We start from the raw sequence: 24,114 nt of genomic DNA, 5'->3' as shown, positions 1-24,114 counted from the left end.
TTTCCCTTAGTTTTATATCGAGGTTTGATGTATCTAGGCCGAGTGTGGCCGTATTCGATTTATGTGTGTTATGGCCTTGCGAGGCTATGTGAACTACGTGTTTGAGACCGGCCGTTTGGTGGCTTTGGGTCCTAGCCATTTTTTGCGGCTTCTATATGAATGATTGACATTCTGTACGTTTTAGTTTATACTTCTGCCAAGTGTGAGGGAAAGATACGAGTAGTCACTTCGTATCTTAACTCTTAGTTTATCGTCTTGTTCGTTTGCTCTTACCGAACGAGGGCGTTCGGAAACGTTTAGGAGTTTCGCAAAGTTTCGTGAGCGTATTAGATATAGACGATGGGACATGTTTTTAAGATCTCGTACCATGTCTTGAGATGTTAGTGGACCAGTAGGACTGGGTTTAGGGCAAGACCTAGGTTTACTTTCGGCTCTAAAGTTGTGCGACGACTGATCGGCTCTCGTTTTGCCTGTGGGTGATTTCCACCTGGTTCTTTCCGATTTAAAGTCCGTGACTTGGCGCCGGCTTATACGACTTGTATGGAACGAACCGAGCACTCTCCAGAGACCGTCTGGAGTGCTGACCAAAATTTTGGATTCTTGTATAGCGCGCTATGGTATCCTCGTCGGATGTAAGAGAACCTTTACTTTTACGAAAGCTTAGTATCCACGGACCCGAAGACTTAGTTACGGAAACTTCGGACGAAGATGCATGGTTACAGGATGGGACCGGGTTCGGAATGGTCCACGGGGAATTGGCCGCAGTCGCCTGGCAAGCCGATCCGCGGCACGATCGAGCGAGCCGACCGGCAACACGGCCGTGCTTGCCGGGCGAGCTGGCCAATGTCATGGCCGAGCTCGCCGGTGAGTCGAACGGCAACTCGGCCGTGCTTGCCGGGCGAGCTGGCCCGTGTAACGGCCGAGCTCGCCGGCGACTCGACTGGCAACACGGCCGTGCTCGCCGGGCGAGCCGGGCCATGTCACGGCCGAGCTCGCCGGCGACTCGACCGGCAACACGGCCGTTCTCGCCGGGCGAGCTGGCCCGTGTCGCGGCCGAGCTCGCCCGGCGAGCTGGCCCGTGCGGTCGAGCTCGCCCGGCGAGCTCGGCCCGGCGAGCACGGCCGTGTTGCCAGTCGAGCTCGCCAGGCGATCTATTTCGGCTGTTCGTTTTCTCGGCTTTTGAAGTTTTTGACCAAGATTCGGTTTTTCTAAGGACTTTCGGACATCGATTCCGTCGTGACCGATTCTGACCCCAACACACGATTGGTGTGAACCAATTTCTGTTGTGTCGGCCCTTGGATATTCGTCTGGATAAACAAGTTGTCTGGCCCATTGGCCACCTGAAGAATGTATGCTATGTCCTCTCTGGATACTTGTAGAATCCTTCCATCCATAGCTCTTGCATGGCCATCTTGGTCCATGAAAATACCAAATTCATCAGGATTTAGAAAACCGTAATCAATATTCATATTCTTCTTAGTAAATAAAGAAAGTTTAGGTTTAGAATGAGAATTAATCGATGTTGATACTGGAGTATCGATCGATGGTAGACGTTTGTCTGCTGAATTAGGGTTTTTTGATCGAATGCTCTTCGTTGATGTTCCTTCTAATTGGTTAGTGAGAGCATTCATCTTTTCTGCTTCGGTGTCGTGATAAGTTATCTGGGGTGCAAAACTCCTTATATAGGTGTTGGTAAACCTACTTGGAATTGGAATATTCCCTTTCTCCTTTTTAAGGCGGCGGCTTTAATATCGATCGATGTACCAGGTGTGGTATCGATCGATGCATAAGATCGTTTTGCTGGATGAGGGTGGGTATCGACCGATGCTGAGTAGACTCTGTCGATCGATGGTGGAGGCGTGTTGTTGAAGGAATGGCTTGAATATCTATCATCCTGCATAGCAATCTCTATAGCTCTTTCCTTCCAGTAATCCTCATCATACTCCTCAGTAGGATCCTCATTGGATGAAGGAATTACAGTCTATATTGCAAAACTTTCATGGAATCCACTGTCTACCCAACTGCCTATGGAATAATCATCATGTCCTCTTTTGTTGGGTTGTTGAAAGGCAAAGTTTGGATAACACTGATCTGGTAACATGAAGTGGTCAACCGGATGCTTCCCGTCGAGCGACGTGGGATAGTGTTCATCGGTCGTCGGAGACTCATCGGAATCGATCGAAGACGCAGTGTGAGTGTCGATCAATTCTGAGTACTTTATTTCGTACTCTGCTCCATAATGGCATGCTGCAATGTAGCCAAGATCATTTCCAAGCTCCACGAGGTTGACCTGTTGTCTCACAACTCGAACTGGGTCATAATGGACGTCTGGATCTATTAGTGTCAGACACAATCTGTTGGTGTTCATGTCACATACAGCTATTACTGTAGCCAGGAAAGCTCTTGCAAGCAGAAGTGAAGAGTTCCAGTTAAGCTTGATGTCCAGGACATGAAAATCTACTGGGACAAGGGCATTACCAATCTGTACCTCAAGGTCTCTTATGATGCCTCCTGAGCTTCTTTCTGAAAGGTCCACGAAGGTGAAAGATTCTGATGAGGGCTCTATTTTCAGACCCAGCTGGTCTGCCATAACCTTAGGTAGTATGCTGACTGATGCTCCTGTGTCACAAAGTGCATGGGGAAATTCAATACCCTTCACCACACATGGTATTGGAAACTTCCCAGGATCACTCTCCTTCTTCAATGTGATCCTTAGTTTTATCCTTTCCCTGACATGATGAAACATTCTCCTAATGTCCTCCTCAGTCTCCTTAGTCTCTCTGAAGAACATCCACAACCGGTGTGTGAAATAAACTTCATCAAAAGGTTTCTCCACTGGGATTCTGAGGACTCTCTTAGTGAAACCATCCATCTCCTTCTCATTGGCTTCCCTCTTAAGGTTCTTAGGAATCTTCTCCTTCTTTTTCCTTAACCTTGTTCCTTCAGTTGTCTCATCAACTTGCATAGGCTCTGGTGTAGTGTCTGAAGGGTTGGTTGTAGGTTCTGGTGGGTTTGCTAAAGGTTTAGGTGGTGGTCTGAGTGCGTTGATTCTGTCATTATCAATAGATGGTAACCGCACTCGGTAGGTGAGAGGTGCCCGTCGATCGATGGGAGGTGAGGGGGGTCGATCGATATCGGTCTCTCTCTGTCGGTCGACTGCTGGCTCATGCGGTCGATCGATTTTAACGTAGAAAGGGGAGGGTGGGTGAGGATGTTTTTCTGCGAATTCCACATGAGTTATGATTCGAACTGCACTACACTCCGCACTCGATTCAGCAGATGACGTCGATCGATGTTTAGAGTAATCTGTCGATCGATATTCGTCATGGTCTGTCGAGCGATGTGTATCCATTGACATCGGTCGACACCAATATGATCCGCCGAAACTCATGGAGCCTTCAACTTCGAAGTCTCCTTCTCCAAGCTTCTCATGCTTCACCACTTGCCAGAAATCATCATCTATGATGGCATTTACTTGGTGTTTTGATTTCTCAACTGCTGCCTCTCTAGCCAAGGCTTATTGCCTCTTTACAGTGTCTCCAGTCTGAACCACTTGCATTTCAAGCTTCCTCACCTGAGTCCCTAAGGTCTCAATTCTTGTGTTCAGACTGTTGTAGGCAGAATGATTTTCCATAGCCTCTGTTGTTGTTGCTGAAAGGTTTGTGGAACTGTGAACTCTGGTTACTCCTCTGACCATTGCCAAAGAAGTTTATGTTTCCACCCTGGTTTCCAGACCTTTGAAATCCAGTACCTCCAATGTAGTTCACATCTTCTTCTCCTTCCATGTCTACAACTTCTTCTCCTTCAGCTGAGCAGACCTGCTTCCTAAGAAGCTCATGAAACACATCTAACTTTGCTCTAACTTCGTCCATCTGCTCCTTCCCTAGGGATGCAACAGACTTCTTCCTCTTAAAGTCAGTGTTTTTGGTGCTGCTGCTGTTTGCTAGAGTTTCTATCAGTCTCACAGCCTCCACCGGATTCCTGGTTTTGAAGTTTTCCTCGATAGCTGTATCAAGAGCCATCTGATACCTCAAGGCGATACCTCTAAAGAAAGTGCTCAGCAGTTGCACTTCGTTGAATCCGTGGTGTGTACAGTCTCTCTGGAAGAACTTGGATCTGATCCACGCATCTTTGTAAGACTCTCCAGTCTCCTGCGCGAATGTAGCGATTTTGCTCCTCAAGTCTTCAGCGCGTGCCTCATCGAAGAAGTTTCGCAAGAAAGCATTTTTGATGTTGGCCCAGGATGTTAGAGATCTTGTGGGTAGCTGCTTAAGCCAGTGCATCGCTTCTCCAGTCAGAGAATACTTGAAGAGCTTGCACAATAGGTAGTCCTCGGGGACTCCATCCATACGAATAACAGCGATAAGATCCTCAAACCTCTCTATATGGTCCATAGGATGCTCGTGCGGTAACCCAGAGTAGGGTATCTGTGACACGAGTGTGTAGTACTGAGGCTTCAGCTCGAAATTCTGCTTCTGAATCTCTGGAAGTCGAATAGCTGATCTGTTGGCGTAGTACTCATCTGGACGATTGTAGTCAGCCAGTGCCCTTGGTTGAGCAGCCTCTTCTACAGGTTAAGCAGCTCCTGTAGCATCAGTATCAGGGATTACAATCCCCTGGGCGTCTAGTTTCTGACCTGTTGCATTACGCAGATGACCATCCTGGTCATACAGGTTTCCATTCTCGTCCTGTCTGAGAATAACAATCGCAACCATGTTTCGCGACTGATGATCGATCGATGTACGCGGTGTAGTATCGATCGATGTCGAACGATGTAGATCGGTCGACGATGAAGGTCGGATGTCGGTCGACGGTTGGGTGCGAGAATTAGTCGACGTGAAAGCTGCTGCGTCGAGCGATGTGGAACGTTGGTCTTTGCAGATCGTATGTTCCAAGTGAGCAGGATCTTCTGAGAATAACAGGTGTTTGTCCTTGTTGCTTCTGGTACTGCTGGGCATGCACCTGAAAAGACAAGAAATTTTTTTTTGTCAGAATGGGGGTAGAGAAAAGAATAAGAATCAATAACATTAAATTTAATGGCGATCAAAGCTCCCCGGTAACGGCGCCAAATTTGATACCACTCAAATTACCTTAAGGAGTGAATTACTCTCTCAAATAAGAGGTTCAGTTGCAGTACTTAGGGATCGAATCCACAAAGACATAGGAAACCTATTAAATCTAGTCAGGTTATTAATTCTAGGGGTTTGTTGTTTTATGGTTTAAAAGTAAATAGCAATCCTAATTGAGCAAGTATATTGCTCGACTAACAAGATGATTGGGGGTGTAACTTTATTGGAAGATATTAGATGCAGGGTTTCTATTCAGGTGTTAGAAATTATAATCCTATAGATGCCTAACAGTTGCATGCATGATATATTAGAGCTCAACTCCTTAATCACAGTGATCAGCGATTGCAATGATTCACTGGTTAACTAACTAGATCTTGGATCTCAACTGTCGTTTTCTGATCACAAGAAAGTGTCGATCGATGAACCTATATAGATATCGATCGATACACCTTTCGCAAAATCGATCGATTGTCAGAAGACAATATCGATCGATAACTTCTAGCTAAGCCCTAGGCGCGGGTTGATAATGCTCACTAGTCTCCTAGATCAGCGGTTAGCTCTCTCTAGCAGTCCTAGCATGACAGATTAGATTCAGGACATGATGATCAAGGATGCTTGAAACATGCAAATTCCTAGGTTCATGTTCTAGTTGGCAAGGCTAAAACAAGCATTAAGTACAATCAATCAATGAATATCACAACTCAGCAAATCTATAGTTGGGGCTAATCCCTCTAACCTATTTGAACCCTGAATCTAACAAGTAAACTACTCAGACATAGCTAAGCAATTTATGACACAAAATATAGATAAAAACTGCGTAGAATAGAATAGATGAATCAATGGAGTTCCAATCACAAATCTCTCTATGATTTTCTCTCCTAAAACTCTCTCTCTCTCTCTTGCTGAAAGTAAGAATACAATGGTCGCTAAAAACTCTTTGCCTCCTAACTCTTAGGCAAGTATATAACTATTAGGTTAAAAACTCGTCAGGGGTAATCTTGTAATTTGGTGAAGCCTTGGGTTTAAAGTCGGCTGGAACCAAGTCGCACATCTCGCGTCTCGACATCGATCAATGGTACAGGATGTACATCGATCGATGGTACAGGATGTACATCGATCGATCATAATTTTCAATCGTCGAGGATTCTCTTCTGTATCGATCGACGGCACTGTATGTGCATCAAACGATTGCTTCTTCTTCGTATCGACCTCTAATGGTCAGCTCGGATGAAATCTATTTTAAGCTCTAAGTGCTCCATAATCATCACTTTACTCCAAGATACTGCTGAACCTGAAAACATACCTAATAAGATAGAATATATAATATATAGATAGTAAAACACTTATATACCATGGATGAAAATGGGTCAAATCCATGGTATATCAACGGCTCCATCTATCTCCTAGAGAAGATTATCCTGAACCCTCTGATTTCTTTGATCTATTATATGCAATATTATTTAGAAATCATGCTTCTCTGTTCTTGTGTTATGTTTAAGTAGTCACCGAGTTAGTTTAGGGTTCTAGGGTGTTGGATTCATAAACTGAGCATAGATAAGTCATCTTAAGATTGTTTACATTCATATTTGTTCTTATTGCCTGCATTGAACTGATCACTTAGTGCATGAATTAGGGTTAATCGATTTAGCTAACCGTTGATTGATAACCTGATACGATTTGAATGAGCTTTGCACCACTAGTCAGTGAGAGTAGATACTAGGGTGTATTATGAACATATCAGACTTAATCTCTAAAGCTTGCTGGTGCGTCTTGATCCAAACGAGAGTTTAGGCATCAATACCGACCTACAAAGGAATCAATACCACGAGAGTGGGTTGATTCAACTTGAGTGATCCGAGTTTAGACTTGTTTTAAACTGAACTTGAATAATTTCTTGGTTCGCGAACTCCTTGCCTGAAAAGAAACCCTAGACTAGCGCCTTTAATCAATTCGAAAACAACCTAATCTTGTTACTTATTCCTTACGTTATTTACATCTTTTAAACCCCCACTTCGTTTTAGCTTAATTCTGATCCCATAAAGATAAAGTGTGAACTGGTCCTCTGGAATTGAATCTACACATATTACAACTACACTGTTAACTTGATAGTAGATAAAGATCCAATTTTAGTGTATCAAATATTACTACCTTGAGATACACTAAAATTGGATCTTTATCTACTATCAAGTATCAAATATTACTACCTTGAGAATAAGAATCTTCTTCCACCCTCTTGCCAGACAAGAGCACGAGCTCTCACAAGAAAAGGAAGAACAAGTAAAAAAACCGTCTTATTTCTATCACAATGAGAAGGGATCACCACTACAATAAGTTTGACGAGATAGATTTCCCGCAAACGACATCCCAAGGCTGAAGAGCTTATGAGTTAAAGAGAATTCCCCTCGCTCAGCAAGAGCAGCGACTTTGATGATTACTTCATTCCCACGTAACTGAAACAATATGTTTTTATAATGGTTAAACGCTTCCCTCACCACTCGATTATTCAACGAGAAAAAAACGAGATGCATTTCTTTACTACTCTTCACAAAGAATACATTCTTTTCTATTCGCTGAAGATAAAAAAGTTACAAAAACGAACCTGCTCATACTGATGAATGAGGGTAAGAGCTCATTTTCATATGATGATATTTACATGAACTCGATGTCTTGCTCGAGACCAATGTGGGAACCGAAATTCCCAGAGGTCCCGGAGATCTGTTAATATCACACGCTAAGCAATCAGAACACAAGATATCAACGACAAAGTACAAAAATCGTAAAAAGAGAGCAAAATAGATCTTATTCCGAATCCGTGTTTGAGCGTTACAACAAGGTATAAGCCTGGGCTCGAGAGCTGTCGCCGAGATTCCTAGTTCTAGCAACATTAAGACGGCTAAACCTAATTGAGTCGCAGCTCGAAATAACAAAAACGGAAATATGCCTAAATCGCTCTAAGTGCTAAGTTTGCTCCGAAAAATGTCCCTCCCCATGCCTCTCGCCTAGGACTCCTTATATACTGGCTCCTAGGTCGGTTTACGCTTTTCCCATTTTGCCCTTAAGCCGTCATAGCATAAAAATGAAGATATTCCATTTCTTCCGATCTTTGTAATTATCTTCAAAATTTCTTATTTATCCGCGGAAACTTGACATTTATCTTTCCTTGCGAACCAAGCGTAAACCGTCATGCGGCTTATGGGCTGTTGGTTAAGAAATCGTAAGTTGGGCCTCGAGTCATGTCTTAGGTCCCTTTGGGCCGTCTTCTGACTCGAAGCGTATATTACGGCTTCTTCCGATAAAGAACGAACTTTCCGCGGTTTTTACCGTAAAGTTTGATCGATGACTTAGAATGGCGGGAAACATGAAATTGGTTCGCTACAGTCTTCAGGAGATAGCATCGAAGGGTAGACGAGAATGCATGGACTAATGTCGTATCGACGTTTCGGAAGAGCTCAGTCGCTACGTAGCGACCGAGCGGGACGGACGTTCGGTCTCAGTTGCTACGTAGCGACCGAGCGGGACGAACGCTTGGTCGCTACATAGCGACCGAGCGGAACGGACACTCGGTCGCTACGTAGCGACCGAGCTTGGCTCAAGCTCGGTCGCAACGTAGCGACCGGACAGCGTGCATGTGCGGTAGTTGCGTAATGACCGAGCTTGGTTCGTCCGTGTTCTGATCGTCATACTCGGACCTATCCGTAGCTGGTCTGGGTATGTTTCCGATGGCTTATGTTTGATCTAAATAGAATTCGAACGAAGCTTTATCTCGGGAACATACGTTGCGACGTTTTCTTGACCGAGCATGATTTGTTGCGGAAAGACATACTTGTATTCTGCGGGGATTTGGACGTTAACTTCGTCGTAACCGTTTTCCACCCCAACAGTTAGCCCCCCAGCTCGTTAGAATCGTGGATTTCTAGTGAGATTCTAACGCGCGGTATGGCGAGTTTGGACGAGATTGGTGTATTTGGGCGAAGTTCGTGTCCGAAAATCCGCAAGTAAATAGTAATTTCTCATGCTTATAAGAAGAGAGGTAACTTCTTCACAACCATTACACTTACTCATTCTCATAGAGAGGTCTCTTGAAATTTTTTATTTTTTTTTTCTCTCTACCCTTTTCTTCTTGATTCTTAAAAGAAAAATACAAAATGTCGAGTAAGAAAAGGAGTTCGAAGAAAGGGTCCTTGCCAGCGAACGTTCCTGAAGAGCTCCTTGTGCCAAAGATAGAATTCGTTCCTCATTCGGTAGACCCGGCCGAGAACGAGGCATGGTGGGTCGCATGTTATGGTTCGATCACACCTCGAAAAGCGAAGTCGTTCCCGGTCATGAACCGTCTCCCGGTCGAGGAAGGTGCACCAAGTAGGAGTACTAGCGAATTCCTCGAGATCATGCGGTCGTTCTATCAGATTCGGATTCGGTGGAGTTCCGGGTTCCTTGTCAAGGAGAGCGCGCTTGCAGTCCCCCAGAGGGTTACTTTACTTGTTACAAAGCATTCGTAGTGCGCTGTCGCTTGTGGTTCCCAATTCCCGAAATTATCTTCCGTGTGTTGGATCGTTTCGAGGTGGCGATAAGCCAACTGAATCCCCTTGGCATCCAACACCTCATTGGAGTCCTGATCCTGAGCTACGAGCATGGTCTCTCCCTTACCGCCGATCACTTTGAAACGCTTCTTAGGTTACAGATCGTCAAGGATACGGACAAGTATAGGCTGTTCCCTCGGAACTTCATGTCAGTGGTTAAAGGGTTTACTTCCAACTTCAACTCGTGGAAGAAATTTTTCTTCTTCGTTCGTATAGATGCTGCGTCTGTTGAAAAGAGTTGTATCCTATTGTTCCGGAGGTTGCCGAACGATCGTCCCTTCATCAATCCTCTTGCTCCGTTCCCTGAGGATATTATCGCGGTGAGGGATCTTCTCAGGAACGGTCCTTTTTTCTGGACTTCCTTTACGCCGAAGAGAGTTCGAAAGGCAGTTTGTGCATCCTAGTCCTGCTTTGGGCGGGGAAACAGGGAGAGACTCCGAGCCCGATGACCAAGGTCCCGACGCTTCTCCCACGGTTGCGACGGGGCTGAATTCTTCGAAGGGGAAAGATATTGACCTTGGTGACATAGAGTTTTTGGTGGACGATTCCATGCTTCCAGGATGGGATCCAGACCTTGCTTTCGGCGATGGAAACGGTACGAGCGAGGTCCCTATTCCGGACTTCGATGATTTATTTGCTGGTCTTCCCTCGGGCTTCGATGCTCCTCCGGCTACGAACGAGTCGGAGAGGCGGAAAGTCGTCGCGGAAGGATCTTGTATCATCAACGGGGTATAGGCTTTAAGAATTTTGATGATCGTTTCAAGTATATATATTTTTTTGCTTATAACGTGTTAATCAGTTTTGCAGGGCTTGAACTTGCTTGGATCGGCCATTGAGGCGAGCCATAGAGAAGCCATGATCTATCGCTTTAAAGCGGAAAAGGATCTTGCTCGCATGCGAGACGAGATGTTGGCGCGAGATGCGCAACTCGCTCGTGATCATGCGAGGGCTGTTCGTAAGGCGGAACGGAAGGGCTAGAGGGAGATTGTCGAGGTGATGAAGACTCGCGCCTCTCAATTCCATGCCGAGTACAGGAACCTCAAGGATGCTTTCACCTCGCTAGGCGATTTCCGTGAGTGTCGCGGTTCAGTCGGGAGCCTTTGGAAGACGCGGGTGGACGATTACGTTTTCGAGAAGGAGATGGAGTTAATGAAGGGTGGCATGAAGGATCATGATCGCGCTGAGGCGCTCATTCCTCCGATCGACGGGAGGATTCAGGGATTTTGGGATCCCATCTCGGTTTCTCGTGATACAGTAGAGACCACGACCGAGTTTTCCGATGATTGCGGGGAGGTGGATCGTCCCGCGGATGCGTTTGGAGCTTCGTTGTCTGGGAACTTTTACTTTGAATCTTGAAAGGTGGAGTGAAAATCTGGAGGGAGGAGGTTGTTTATTTATCCTGCGTTTGTTGCCGAGTATGGCTTTTATTTGTCTTTTTCTGTCGAGTCTGGCTTTGATTTCCCACCACTTTATGCGGTCTTTATATATGATGGGCGTTTTATTTCGAATTGTTTCGAGTAAATTTGAAGTAAATTTGAGTTGTCGTCTCATATTTAATTCCGTTGGGACGTTCAATTTGTCGGTTCGTTCGTGACTTTTCGAAAAAATTTCTTATTCTTACAACTTTCGGGAACGTTGAGATGCGAACAGAGAGACATGTTTTAGGATCTCATATCGTTTAGGTATCATGTCTTGAGATGTCTGAGACCAATGTGATGGGTTTAGGGCAAGACCTAGGTTTACTCTCGGTTTTAAGGTTTGTGAGGTGACTAGCCGGCTATCGATTTTCCTGTTGCGATTTCTACCTGATTCGTACCGATTTAAAGTCCGCGATAGGTTCTCGGCTTATATGACTTGTGTGGTATGAATCGAGCATCTTTCCAGAGACAATTTTTAAGCCAACTGGAAGTGCTAGACCAAAATTTCGGATTTTTTTTTGTAGCATTCTTTCGTCCTTGTGTTGGACGTTCGAAGATCAAAAGAGTGATCAAGTTGCATTTGTTTAAGATGGCTGACGCGTTCGTCGGGGCCAATCGACGAACATGGTGTAAGGTTTTTGTGGTCGTGGTCGGACAATTTGTTCGTATCGTCTCGAATTTTAACTTGGCGACGTCTCGCGGTTGTTTCGTAGACTATACGAAATATTTTTGGTGCTGAAGAAAGATTATTTTCCGATTTTTGGCAGGATGAGGCCATTAACAAGAGTCTTAACGTTCGTAGATTTTCTAGGCGTGTCCTGAGACTTTTGCATTTAACTGAAGCGTAAGCGTTTTATTTAAAAAGGAGCAATGCATATTTGTAGCGTCGGCTTCGGACTCATGTTGAGTTTTGACGTCCGAAGCGTTTGCGTCAGCAGACTATTTTAAATCGTCTTTCCTTGAAGTGTTTTTGGCCGAAGATTGATCTATCTTCGTGCGCTAACGATTTGCCATTGCAGAAGTCGTCATTTGCCTTAACTTGTGCTCCGTGAGGAAGCATAGTCGCGACTGTTTCAGACATCCCCAGATAGCTGCGACTCCGTTTGGGGTAGGGAATTTGACACCTAGGTGGTATGTCGATGGAACGGCTTGCATGGTGTTGATCCATGGGGTTCCCATGATCACGTTGTAGATGGCAGGATGATCGACCACCGCGAATTCGACGATTTTCGTGATCTCCTTGGCCATGACTGGCAGTTGGATTGGCCCGAGGGTCATCGATACTTCTCCTGAAAAACCCGTGAGCGGTTTCGGCGTTGGAGTTACTTCTCCGAGTTTGATGTTCATCCGATTGAGAGTGTCGCGGAAGATTACATTGACCGTGCTTCCCGTGTCAATGAGTACTCTTCCGACTTCCAGATCTCGTATGACGAGATCTATGACGAGCGGATCGCAGTGAGGTTGGTCGATCCCGCCGGCTTCCTCCTTCGTGAAGGTGATTGAGCAATTTTGACCATCTCGGGTAAGGGACCATGTAGGCAAGTTTGTGCTCGACTCCGCCTTCCGCTGGTAAGCCTTGATGGCCAAAACCGTATCGTTGCAGAATTACGATCCTCCAATGATCATGTTGACTCTGCGCCGATTGTTATCGTTCCCCTTGTCGTCCGGCCTTCTGTCGCGTTTATCCCCGGATTGGTTTCTTTGAGGAGATTTCTCCACGGGCGGATTTCTGTCCATCTTCGAGGGGCGATCGGTCTCGAGGATGAGAACTTTCACGCTGGTCACTTCCGAGAGCTCTCCAGCTAGTAGCTTCGCGGCCAACCTTGCTCCCAAGATTTTGCAGTTAATCGTGGAGTGTCCTCGAGACTGGTGGAACTCGCAGAAGGTGTTTTCGTCATATCCTTGATTGCGAGTCCACGTATTACCCGTGGTTCGGCCCTGGTCCAAACTGATCGCGTAATTGTGCACTCCTTGGAGATCTTCCCCCTCGTGATGGACATACTTGTCGTTACGAGAGTTCTTCTTCTTCGTTTTTGGATCTACATCTTTCGAGGGTGGTCTTGCCGACTTATGTTTTTGCGATAAGACTTTCGTTTCTTCCTCGATTATGATGTAGTCCGTCGCCTTGTGGAGGGCGTTCAGGATCGTCCGCGGTTTGTCGAGGGTTATCCATTTTCTGAATTTTGACTTGTACCAAAGCGTCTTTCTGAGAGCATCAATGGCCACCTTGTCGCTTATCCCGCTGACCCTAGACATTACCAGCTTGAATCGGCTGATGAACTCGCGGAGGGGTTCGTCTTCCCACTGGGACAGACTCCAGATATTGACATCGGAAGTTTCTCTTTCTATGAACATAGAGTATTGCTTGAGAAATTCCGATGCGAGCTGTCGGAAACTCCCGATAGAGTTTCGCTTAAGGCGGGCGAACCATTCGAGGGCTGCTCCTTCCAGATTCTCAACGAACAGGCGGCAGTAGCCGGCGTCTTTTTCACCGTCCTTCAGTCTCGCTCTTCCCATCGTGATGTGGAAAGCCTGAAGGTGCGCCTTCGGATCGGTCGTACCATCATACTTCGGTACTTTGATTTTTCCCGGATTGGATACCCTCATATCTGAGATGCGAGTGGTAAAGGGGGTCTTCCGAGCCCCTTCCAGCAGTCTGTCGATCTCGGGTGCAGCGCTGGTAGCGTGATGGATTTTGGATTTCACGGCTCTTACTTTTGCCGCAGTCTTGGTGATATAGTCGCGAAGATCGCGGATATCCGACGTCTCGCCAGCAGATTTCCGAGCCTGTCGGCGTTTACTACGAGTAAGCTCGGTTTGCTTTTCAGCCAGTTCTTCTTGTTCGTTCCAATAGAGGACTTCCTCCTCTTCCGTCATCGGTTTGTCGAACGGAGAGCTTTTCCAAGCAGACCGGCTTCTGGTCCTTCTTGGATGTCTGTCGACGTCCTCATCGGTATCGTAGGAGACATCGCTAGGATCCAAGTCGACGTGCTCAACTTCGTTATCCTCCGAATCTTTTGCAGGAGGCGGAGTACTTTCAGGGTTCCCCTTTTCGACAGGAAATTTTTCGCTAGGGTTTTGACCCAAAGGTTATTCCCGTGCGGCTCCAGGCCTATTGAGTGGGGTAGCGAAGTCGAGCCTTTTCCCGCGGACTTTAGTGGTTCCGCGGGGACGGATTGCTCTGGTCCTTGCCGTTAAGGTTTCAACCTGTTTGGTCAAGGTGCTCACGAGCCTGTCTTGTTCTTCCGACCTTTTTTCGTAGGTGGCAAACATCTTTTTAAACTCCTCGAGCGCCGCGGCGTTGGCTGGTGCATTGGCCGCGGATACGTCCGCTGCGGGAGTGTGGAGATCAGTGCCACTGCTTCCGTTAAGAGGAGTCTGCATGTTATCCGCGCCGTTAGTTGACATGTCTCGTTGAGCGTGATGTGGTTGAGTGTTAGATTGATCCGTACCCCCCCCCCCCTCCTTCTAGCGCCAAACTGTGGGAACCGAAATTCGCACTGTCGATTTCCGTTTAAATTAGGAAACTAGGAAAACCCTAATTTCCCAGAGGTCCCGGAGATCTGTTAATACCACACGCTAAGCAATCAGAACACGAGATATCAACGACAAAGTACAAAAATCGTAAAAAGAGAGCAAAATAGATCTTATTCCGAATCCGTGTTTGAGCATTACAACAAGGTATAAGCCTGGGCTCGAGAGTTGTGGGCGAGATTCCTAGTTCTAGCAACCCTAAGACGGCTAAACCTAATTGAGTCGCAGCTCGAAATAACAAAAACAGAAATATGCCTAAATCGCTATAAGTGCTAAGTTTGCTCCGAAAAAAGTCCCTCTCCATGCCTCTCGCCTAGGACTCCTTATATACTGGCTCCTAGGTCGGTTTACACTTTTCCTCTTCTGCCCTTACGCCGTCATAGCATAAAAATGGAGATATTCCATTTTTTCCTCTCTTCGTAATTATCTTCAAAATTTCGTATTTATCTGCGGCAACTTGACATTTATCTTTCCTTGCGAACCAATCGTAAACCGTCTTGTGGCTTATGGGCTGTTGGTTAAGAAATCGTAAGTTGGGACTCGAGTCATGTCTTAGGTCGCTTTGGGCCGTCTTCTGACTCGAAGCGTCTATTACGGCTTCTTTCGATAAAGAACGATCTTTCTGCAGTTTTTACCGTAAAGTTTGATCGATGACTTAGAATGGCGGGAAACATGAAATGGGTTCGCTACGGTCTTTGGGAGATAGCATCGAAGGGTAGACGAGAATGCATGGACTAATGTCGTATCGACGTTTCGGAAGAGCTCGGTCGCTACGTAGCGACCGGACAGCGTGCATGTGCGGTAGTTGCGTAATGACCGAGCTTGGTTCGTCCGTGTTCTGATCGTCATACTCGGACCTATCCGTAGCTGGTCTGGGTATGTTTCCGATGGCTTATGTTTGATCTAAATAGAATTCGAACAAAGCTTTATCTCGGGAACATACGTTTCGATGTTTTCTTGACCGAGCATGATTTGTTGCGGAAAGACATACTTGTATTCTGCGGGGATTTTGACGTTAACTTCGTCGTAACCGTTTTCGACCCCAAAAACAATGATGCTAATATCTTGCTCGAGATCGATGAAGAAAACTTCCGACTCAAGGCAACAAAATCGATGTCTCAATCGAGATGATTATAAATCGAATCATAAGAGACTTGAACCAGGGTTGCTACCCACGCCACATTCATCAACGAAAGCTCACAAGTTGGGCAACCACGACTACAAGAACCGCTCTCTCACCTTCCAGCAAAGAAGATTTCTCACCGCTCAAAAGAAAACATTAAAAAGATCACCATACTCCTATCATCATGTGATTGTTGGTGTTAAATGATTCTAATTGTTTATAGAAGAAAGATATTCAATAATTAATATTCGGCGCACGAAAAGCAAACGAGAAGTGGATGTGCGTTATAAACAGACGACCAGGAAACTCTCATTAGCTAAGGGGAGCCAAATACAATCATGTGTTCGATGGAAGCGGTTCTCTCCCATCACGAACATAGCCCAACAAGATCTCAAATTGATCATAAATCATTTTGTTACGATCTTCCTACAACATAAGAAAATCTCCGTATTCATTATAACAAGAGCCGAGATCATAATATAACTATGATAGACGAACAAGGGTACAAGTTCTTCTATCACGATCACGATGTTGAACTCGTTAACCAAGACCGACGTACCATTCTAAACCAATGGCTTGCTCAGGACCAATGAGGAAAACTTCTCATTAAAGAAAAGGGTGCTCGGAGTCATGATTAAAGGCTTCTCCGTTCTACAACCTCGTCACCTCACTTGAAGAACTGGGGGGACAACATCCCGCCAAAGGATTAAAAAAAACCGGTTATTGTCAAACCTTCAACCGTTGGTTTGTTCAAAAGAAAGAAAAGAGTCGAGAGACTTTTCCAATAAACACAGGTCGTGAATTAAGATAAATGTCCCAGTACGAAGACCAAAGATCAAAGAGAGACACTATTTAAAGTCATATCATCTCGACGACTTGTCCTATTTGAGCGTCACCAACGTAACACGATCAAGCCAAGGAGAATCTCTAGGTGCTCCCGAATTTTCCATTTTACGATCCGTACATTTCTAGACCGTAGAAGCATCTCGACAGCACCACGATCCAAATCAGACCACCACAGCCTAAGTCTCAATAGACTGGGCAAAGATTGGATCAGCTAGCTCCAACGCGAAAGCCTACCAGTTCGCGCTCCAATCAATTTGACCTACCAAAGGCCACGCAGAAATCCCTCGAGCTATCGAGCTCCCGAAACCCTAATGACGCAGATACAAACTGTATGAAACACATATCCACTATCATTAAGCAAATACAGATCTTGCATCCGGATTAAAAATAGACAGACTCGACCTCTAACGAGCTCGTGAAACACAAACGATCGACAAGTCGCCCTTCTCCAATAATGGCATCGAGTTCGATCTCTGATGCAGAAGCTCGAGGAGCCGAAACTGGATCTTGCTCCACGAAAACAACGAGTCATATGACCAAGGAACCTTAGCAGCTCAGTGGAGGAGTTCGACTCTTCAAGAATATCGACCAACACAATTCCGAAAGAGCTGAAGTCAAGGAGCCAATGAAACTGTACACTCTCAGATCGATAGTGAGCTTTTGAACAAGCTCTTATCGTGCCTCCAGAAATATATTGAGCATGATATCAAGCAGATTGAAACAAAAATACCGGAGAGGCGCGAAGAAAGCTCAAGCCTTGCATTCTACACTCCTTAAATGACAAATCCATCCACTTCATTATGAAAAGAGCCATCGAACGCCTGACTTCGAACGATCTGGAACTACTTAAGGGGGCAGTATATCCCTTTCCGTAGAAGAACCAAATAGATTTTATCTATAACGAATCATGGAAAATCAAAAACAAAATCCAAAGCATCACTAAAAGGCTCCGGCCACGAAATCATTTCATGTTAAGGAAAACGATAAATCTGGACAAACCACGCAGAAATATTCTAAAATTAAATGTTGTCTAAACGATATTTCCAAACAAAAACAAAGCCGCAAGAGGCAGCAAGCGCGACATGGTGCACGACGGCATACTATGAGTTGTGCACATATCAAGTTAATAATTCACAGCCGCATCAACTTCTCATCAACTACACAAGGAAAAACCGATCAAACATCCAACACCATTTCTTCTCCGCTAGATCGGAGTCGTTAAAACCAGAACACGCCCATGTCGGTAAATAATTATCTTTAATCTATTTACACATAAATACATTGCATCAGAGAATAGATTCTCGCATTACTTTTACAACTTATATATTATCAAATTCAAATCACTATTTCAAATCACAAGTTTCATAAATAAACTTATATAACCGCAAAATGTTTTATACATTATTCTCACGCTACTAGTAGCTCGAACTACTATTGAGATTCACTTTTCGGTCTCAATTGGCTCAAAATATCCTTAAACTCTATTTTCAACTTTAAACCAGCTCAAACTCTTAGAGAGTTTTACCACACGGTCTCAAACGACCCAAACTCTCATCGACCGTATCAAAAACAACACCTATAAACCACGTCCTTAGGCCACCGCTGGCCCGCGAGTTAGATTCCTGATCAGCTTCTATCTCGCAAAACACCTTGAGGACGAGCAATATAAATTGCTCCTATAACCGAACCAAAGTAAAAGTTCGACTATCGACGTGTAGCCAATCATCTCGCATTGACTTGATGATTCGTTGGGATTATATATTTCCAATACCTTTACACAAACACAAAATAATTACATAAACCGAATCGACACATCAAAAGCGCATAAACATAAATAAACTTGATAAAACTTTTTTTTCATATAAATCAATCTTCAACGAGAAATCAAAGTAACTCTCCATACTGCTCAAAATCAGCGACTCCATTGGTAAGCTCAACCCTCATTAATATAACCGTGAGCTCAATCCAATTTCTGTCTCTCGTACGACGTCTCCAACAGGTTACTTCGAACTCTTGTCTTAACCCATGAACATAAATGAAGTCGATCATTTAATGATCAAACGAATTGATGAAATACATCCAGTAGCTTGGATCAGATCCTTACTTTGATCATGAAGGAATTAAGATCATACGACCTTACGAACTCTCTAGAGGAAAGTCGATTCGGAGCCACGTGGCTTCAGATGTTAAAAGACTTTTCCGTTCTCCGGCCTCGTCACCTTGCTCGAAGAACTGGGGGGCAAATGTTGGACCGAGATTTGGTACAAATCTCTTCCATTAATATTGGGCGTTGATTACTATTCTAGATAGGGTCAAATATGTTAGTTGTCGACCTCCTAGAATCTCGGCCTCATTCCACGTGAGAATAAGTCAAAGCTAAAGATGAGGAGCACGAGTAACAACAAAAGAATATGAAGAGAAAGTCCTATAAAAGGACAAGAAAGTGAACTTCACAAGGATCCGATTTTTGGAGCTCTTGAGGGCTCACGACCATGAATACAATTGTTCACGATCTTCCTATTTAATTGAAGAGGATTACGGCTTATTGAGGGATAAAGAGTCATCCACCTGAGACCATATCATTCTTCACCACCATCCCGATGACGTCTATGTAATGCTCACAACGTCGAATTCTCTTCACTACAACGAACAAGACACGAGTCCTTGTTCACCGATAAAGAACCCTAAGTTCTTAAAGACTTCCCGACCAAACTCAAACGACCTCTCGTCCAAGATGGTAAGAGATAAACCGACGTCTCTCTCGAGAACCGAAGAAGCCGATGTCACGCTCGAGACCAGTGAAACCGACATCTCTTTCGAGATGATGATAACCGAACTACGTTTAGACTAGATCCCTTGATGAGTACGTAGGCAGCTCGATCCCGAGTTCAGTCACGATCCTTCCTTCTCCCGATATCTCTATGATATTCGATCTACGAATATAGTCCATTTTCAACGACTCAGACCTGATTATATCGTTGTGTTCTGAGGATATCGTTGCCCACGTTATTTCTTCCCTTGTTTTTTACAATCAAACACTATCAAATAATTAGTGTAGATTTTAGTATTTACAATTGTGATTAAGAGAATTTCTAAGGCTAATCCAAAATACTTTCGTATTTCTTTTTGTAAGAAACCATTTTTTATTGGAATACCACCTAAAATAATTGATGATTTTTTTTGTCAAAATTTGTTGTTAGAAAAAAATCATAAGACTTCAGCAGCGAAACCAACACATAACTAATTTAGTCTTGTTATAAATCAATTGATGGATGTCCATAACCGGCCTGGTCCATAACCGGTCCATACACTTATAGAGAGAGACGGCCCAACCCTAGAGAGGGAGAGAGAGGCGGCCATGACCTTAGGAGAGAGAGAGAGAGAGAGAGAGAGAGGCGGCTTATGCTTTGGAGAAAAGGAAACTCTATTTCCTTTTCCTTGTAATTGTTATCTTTCCATTATTATGTATTAGTAGTTTTCCTAATCCTTGTTGGTTTAGGTTTTTGGATACTTTCCTTTTCTATGACTTGTAATCCTTATATAAAGGAACCCATGTTATGATTAATAAAACACAGAACTATTCAGTCTTCAATCTTCTAATTACGACACCTTATCAGCACGATTGTTCTCTGCAATCTAAGCTAAAATCGCTAATCCCTTAAACCTAACCAAGCCGGCGACTTTAACCTAATCCCGACGAACCCTAATTCTTCCTAGCTTGCATTCCAGCTCGTCAGCAACCGATCAGCTCCATCCCTAAGGTGTTCCTGATCCTAGACGACCTCAGCTTCCGTTTACATCACAGCCAGCTCGTGTTCCCGATCAACCAGCTTGCAAACCCGATAGGAAGCAGACGCGTCCCGTCCCGTTCAGCTCGCATCCGACGACAGCCAGCTCGCGTCCGTCCGTGTGCAGCTCGAGGTTCATCCGTTCTCTTTGGTGGTCCAGTTTCAACCCTACAAACAAAGGTATACCGATTAATCTAAGAACATAATGATCAAACCCTAAAACCCTAATCCATTATTATGGAAATCCAATGTTCTTGATAAACCCTAAAAATTGGTATAACCTAAAACTGATCATATTATAATCACTAGATTGAAATTGATTCCATTAGAACATGTTGATTGATTGTTCTGATCTGAATTATGAAAAACCTAAATCTTGGAATCGAAAACCCTAAAACCCTAAAACCCTAAAGCTTGAAATCGATTTTAAATTGTTCTTGCTTGATTGAATGATTGATGATCTGAGTTTTAAGATTAATAGATTGATTGAATCTCGAAACTAAAATCTTAAGGCCTTGAAACCCTTAACCTCATGTTGATAAAATCGGCCACTTAAATGTTTAAAACCCTAAATCTCGTTTTAAATTCCTAAAGGCCTTGAAACCTTGATCTCATATTGCTAAAATTGAATTCTAGTATTGCTTAAATCAATACTCTAATTTTCATAACAAGAAACCGAATGATTAGGGTTGTTTGCATAAACATATAAAACTGAATATGAATTGCATTCGTCTTGTTTTAAAATATCGACCAGTATGACATATAGATCGTATAAACTTGAATAGTTTGCATCATAGAATTGTATGGCCGTGCGGCCTAATATAGAATCTATGATTGATCGCACCATGGTCGTTTTAGACTATTTGAAAAACATGATTGTATAAGACTTTCTTGTGGCCGAGATTATTGATTGTCTTGCGGCCACATGATCACATTGTGAAACCCTAAATTTCGAATGATAATGTGATTCAGATGTCGAAAATCTCAAACCTAGACTATGCTGCCGTTAATCTCTCCGGAGACAACTATTTGCAAAGGCCACTTGACACAAAGATTAACTTGAGGTCAAAGGAACTCGGTGATGCTATCATCGAGGGCAACACTGAGACTGATAAGAATCAGTACAGGGCTATAAGTATTATACGCCACCATCTCATTGAGGGTCTAAAAGATCAGTACCTCACCATGGAGAATCCACTAGACCTTTGGACCGCTTTACAGCGACGATATGATCACCAGAAAACATTGCTATTACCAAAGGCTAAACATGAGTGGAAGAATCTCAGATTCATGGACTATAAGTCTGTGGATGAATACAATTCAGTATTGTTTAAGATAGTCTCAATGATGAGACTTTGTGGTGAGGAAGTAACCGAGAAAGAGTTGCTTGATAAAACATTATCCACGTTCCATTCGATGAACGTGTTGCTGCAACAGCAGTATAGAGAGAGAGGCTTCGCCTCATACACTGATCTGATCTCGTGCCTACTCCTGGCCGAGGCTAATGATGAACTCCTGATGAAAAACAGTGAGATGAGACCCATCGGAACAGCAGCATTACCAGAAGCCAATGAGGCTGAAAAGAAAGATCCCAAAGAGTGCAACCACGTCCATGATGATAAGAGATCACACGGCAAAGGCCGTAGTAGATACAAAGGAAGTGGCCGTGACAACTACTCATATTGCCGGCAAGGAAACCGCAATAACCGTGGTCGTGGTTCCAGCTATGGCCGTGGCCGAGGCAGTTATGGCCGTTGTCGAGGCGGCATATCCAAACTGTCTAACTCGACCAAATCAGCTTGTCATAGATGCGGGAAGAGTAACCATTGGGCCACGAATTGTAGAACCCCAAAACATCTATGTGAGCTCTATCAAGAGAGCCTTAAGAACAAGAATCCGGAAGCCCATATGGTTCATGATACCGGGTATGATGCTGATAATGATTCCGACCTTGAAAAGGACGACCTCTTGGATTTTGAGACTTCTGATTGTCTCAAAGACTAAAATTGACATCTTGTCTTATTGTTTTATGAAATGCTTTGAGTTCATTGCTATTATATCTTGCCTGATTTTGCTTGATAATGTGAATGATTATTGATAAAGAAATTGCTTAAAGGGCATTATAGTAAGGGTATAGTAGCATAGTAAGAAATCTATGGCTAAGGCATTGCCTAAAGGGCATTATATACACCCAAGAATATATGACCATTGATTTAATATGGTTTCCAAATAGAAACAATGGGCAAAAGGAAACAAGTTCCTTCAGATTTAAGAAAGAAAGAAAACGCCTAAGACCCTTTAAGAAAGTGGTCAAGACTATACCTATCTAATCTACTGATCAAAACTATGCTACAGATCAGTATGATAAGAGGCAAGAGCCGTGGTAATCATACTGATATATCCCACGAAAATTATACACTTTATGGCAAGACCGGATTAGCCATCCTAGTCTAAACTTGATGCAAAGATTGATATTGAGAAGGCACAAAGAGTTATCCCATAAGATCTCACGTTGTGAAACATGTACACAAAGGGAAACTCATTAGGCTTTATTGTCCTAAGCATCACGAAATTATAGTATGTTCATGAGGGGGAGAGAGGATAAACCCGTGATACATGATCAATACTACAAATTCGTGAACCATGGTCTATGACCATGATATAAACGGCTTGGCCGTGCAGTCCATTAGCTATAAGGATCGGACATCCATCCTAAAGCTTAGGGACATCATGGATTTACATGTATATAAAGTAAAAATATATCAGGCCATATAAGTGAGCATAGATATTCCCATCTCAGATTGAATACGGGTCATAAACCAGACATACACCATCTTAAGAGAGTTTGAATAAACCACCACAGACATATGTGCCGTCTAAGATGGAACCTCAGAAGAGGATTGGGAATATATGTTGGATAAGAGTATGACTTTCTCCCACGACTTCTAAGAGACCTTGAGCCAAATATGGGTGATCAGAAAGTGGCCAGGTACACGGATTGTATGATCAATGAATCCGACTATCCAACATTAAAAGGAGAAAACTATAAGCTGGTGAAGAGTAAAGAATGATAAGAAACAGAATGGTATCCACCATCATTGTCTTGGTAAAGATCCTCGGATTAGAATTATTGACGTCCAAAGAAATAAAAGATTATACATAGCTAGCTAATCGAGATGCCAGACACTGACCCGGAAAGAAAAGAAAAGAATGACTAAGTCATAACCAGCTTAGCACCAAACGAAATCTGATGTCCTAGAAAGAGACACAGTCAAGTTGCTACAAAGTCTAATACAAGATAGACAAGTGTTCCATAAGATAAGGAACTTCAGAAAGAAAAAGAGAAAGGTGCATAGAATACAAATCCGAGGTCATAAGGAAACCAGACCAGACATTGAGAAAAGGCTACGCAACTAAATATCTAAGGTACCAAACCATGTAGTTTGGGACGCCAAGCTACTAGGTAACAAAGGTCCTGGATAATGAAATCTCAAATCGATTAGATCATGTCTGGAACACAATGGAACCATATATAAGTGTCGACACATAAAGATATATTTGTACATAAGAGAGTAGCACTTGAACATAAAGATATAAACGAGGATCAGAACCCACGAAAGAGTAGTCATAAAGAATAAAGATTAGATTGAAAAGATAAACGTGGGGTTTAAAGTATCTATAAAGAAGAGATAGGCGTATTGGCCATACATACATATACAGAAACGCCATCTGATATAAACCAGTGAAATAGATGGGTCT

At 43.7% G+C, this 24,114-nt stretch overlaps 1 protein-coding gene across 1 annotated transcript; it reads left to right on the top strand.

Moving 5' to 3' along the window:
• Positions 1 to 21,327: 21,327 nt before the first annotated feature.
• LOC106435035 lies at positions 21,328 to 22,359 on the top strand. Its single transcript, XM_048767978.1, has 2 exons — positions 21,328 to 21,794; positions 21,885 to 22,359. The coding sequence occupies exons 1-2, from the start codon at positions 21,328 to 21,330 to the stop codon at positions 22,357 to 22,359; spliced, it is 942 nt and encodes a 313-aa protein (XP_048623935.1).
• Positions 22,360 to 24,114: the final 1,755 nt, after the last annotated feature.

Source organism: Brassica napus, chromosome C9 (assembly GCF_020379485.1).
Source record: "Brassica napus cultivar Da-Ae chromosome C9, Da-Ae, whole genome shotgun sequence".
Classification (NCBI taxonomy): domain Eukaryota; kingdom Viridiplantae; phylum Streptophyta; class Magnoliopsida; order Brassicales; family Brassicaceae; genus Brassica; species Brassica napus.
Note: the sequence above shows the minus strand (reverse complement) of the source record. Positions and strands in the feature narration are given on the sequence as shown.

Bases quoted from the DNA above. Each gene is read 5' to 3' on its own strand.
- LOC106435035 (XM_048767978.1), top strand. From the start codon at position 21,328: ATGTCGAAAATCTCAAACCTAGACTATGCTGCCGTTAATCTCTCCGGA. The intron at 21,795-21,884 runs GTATAGAGAGAG...GATGAAAAACAG, and splicing joins AACGTGTTGCTGCAACAGCA to TGAGATGAGACCCATCGGAA.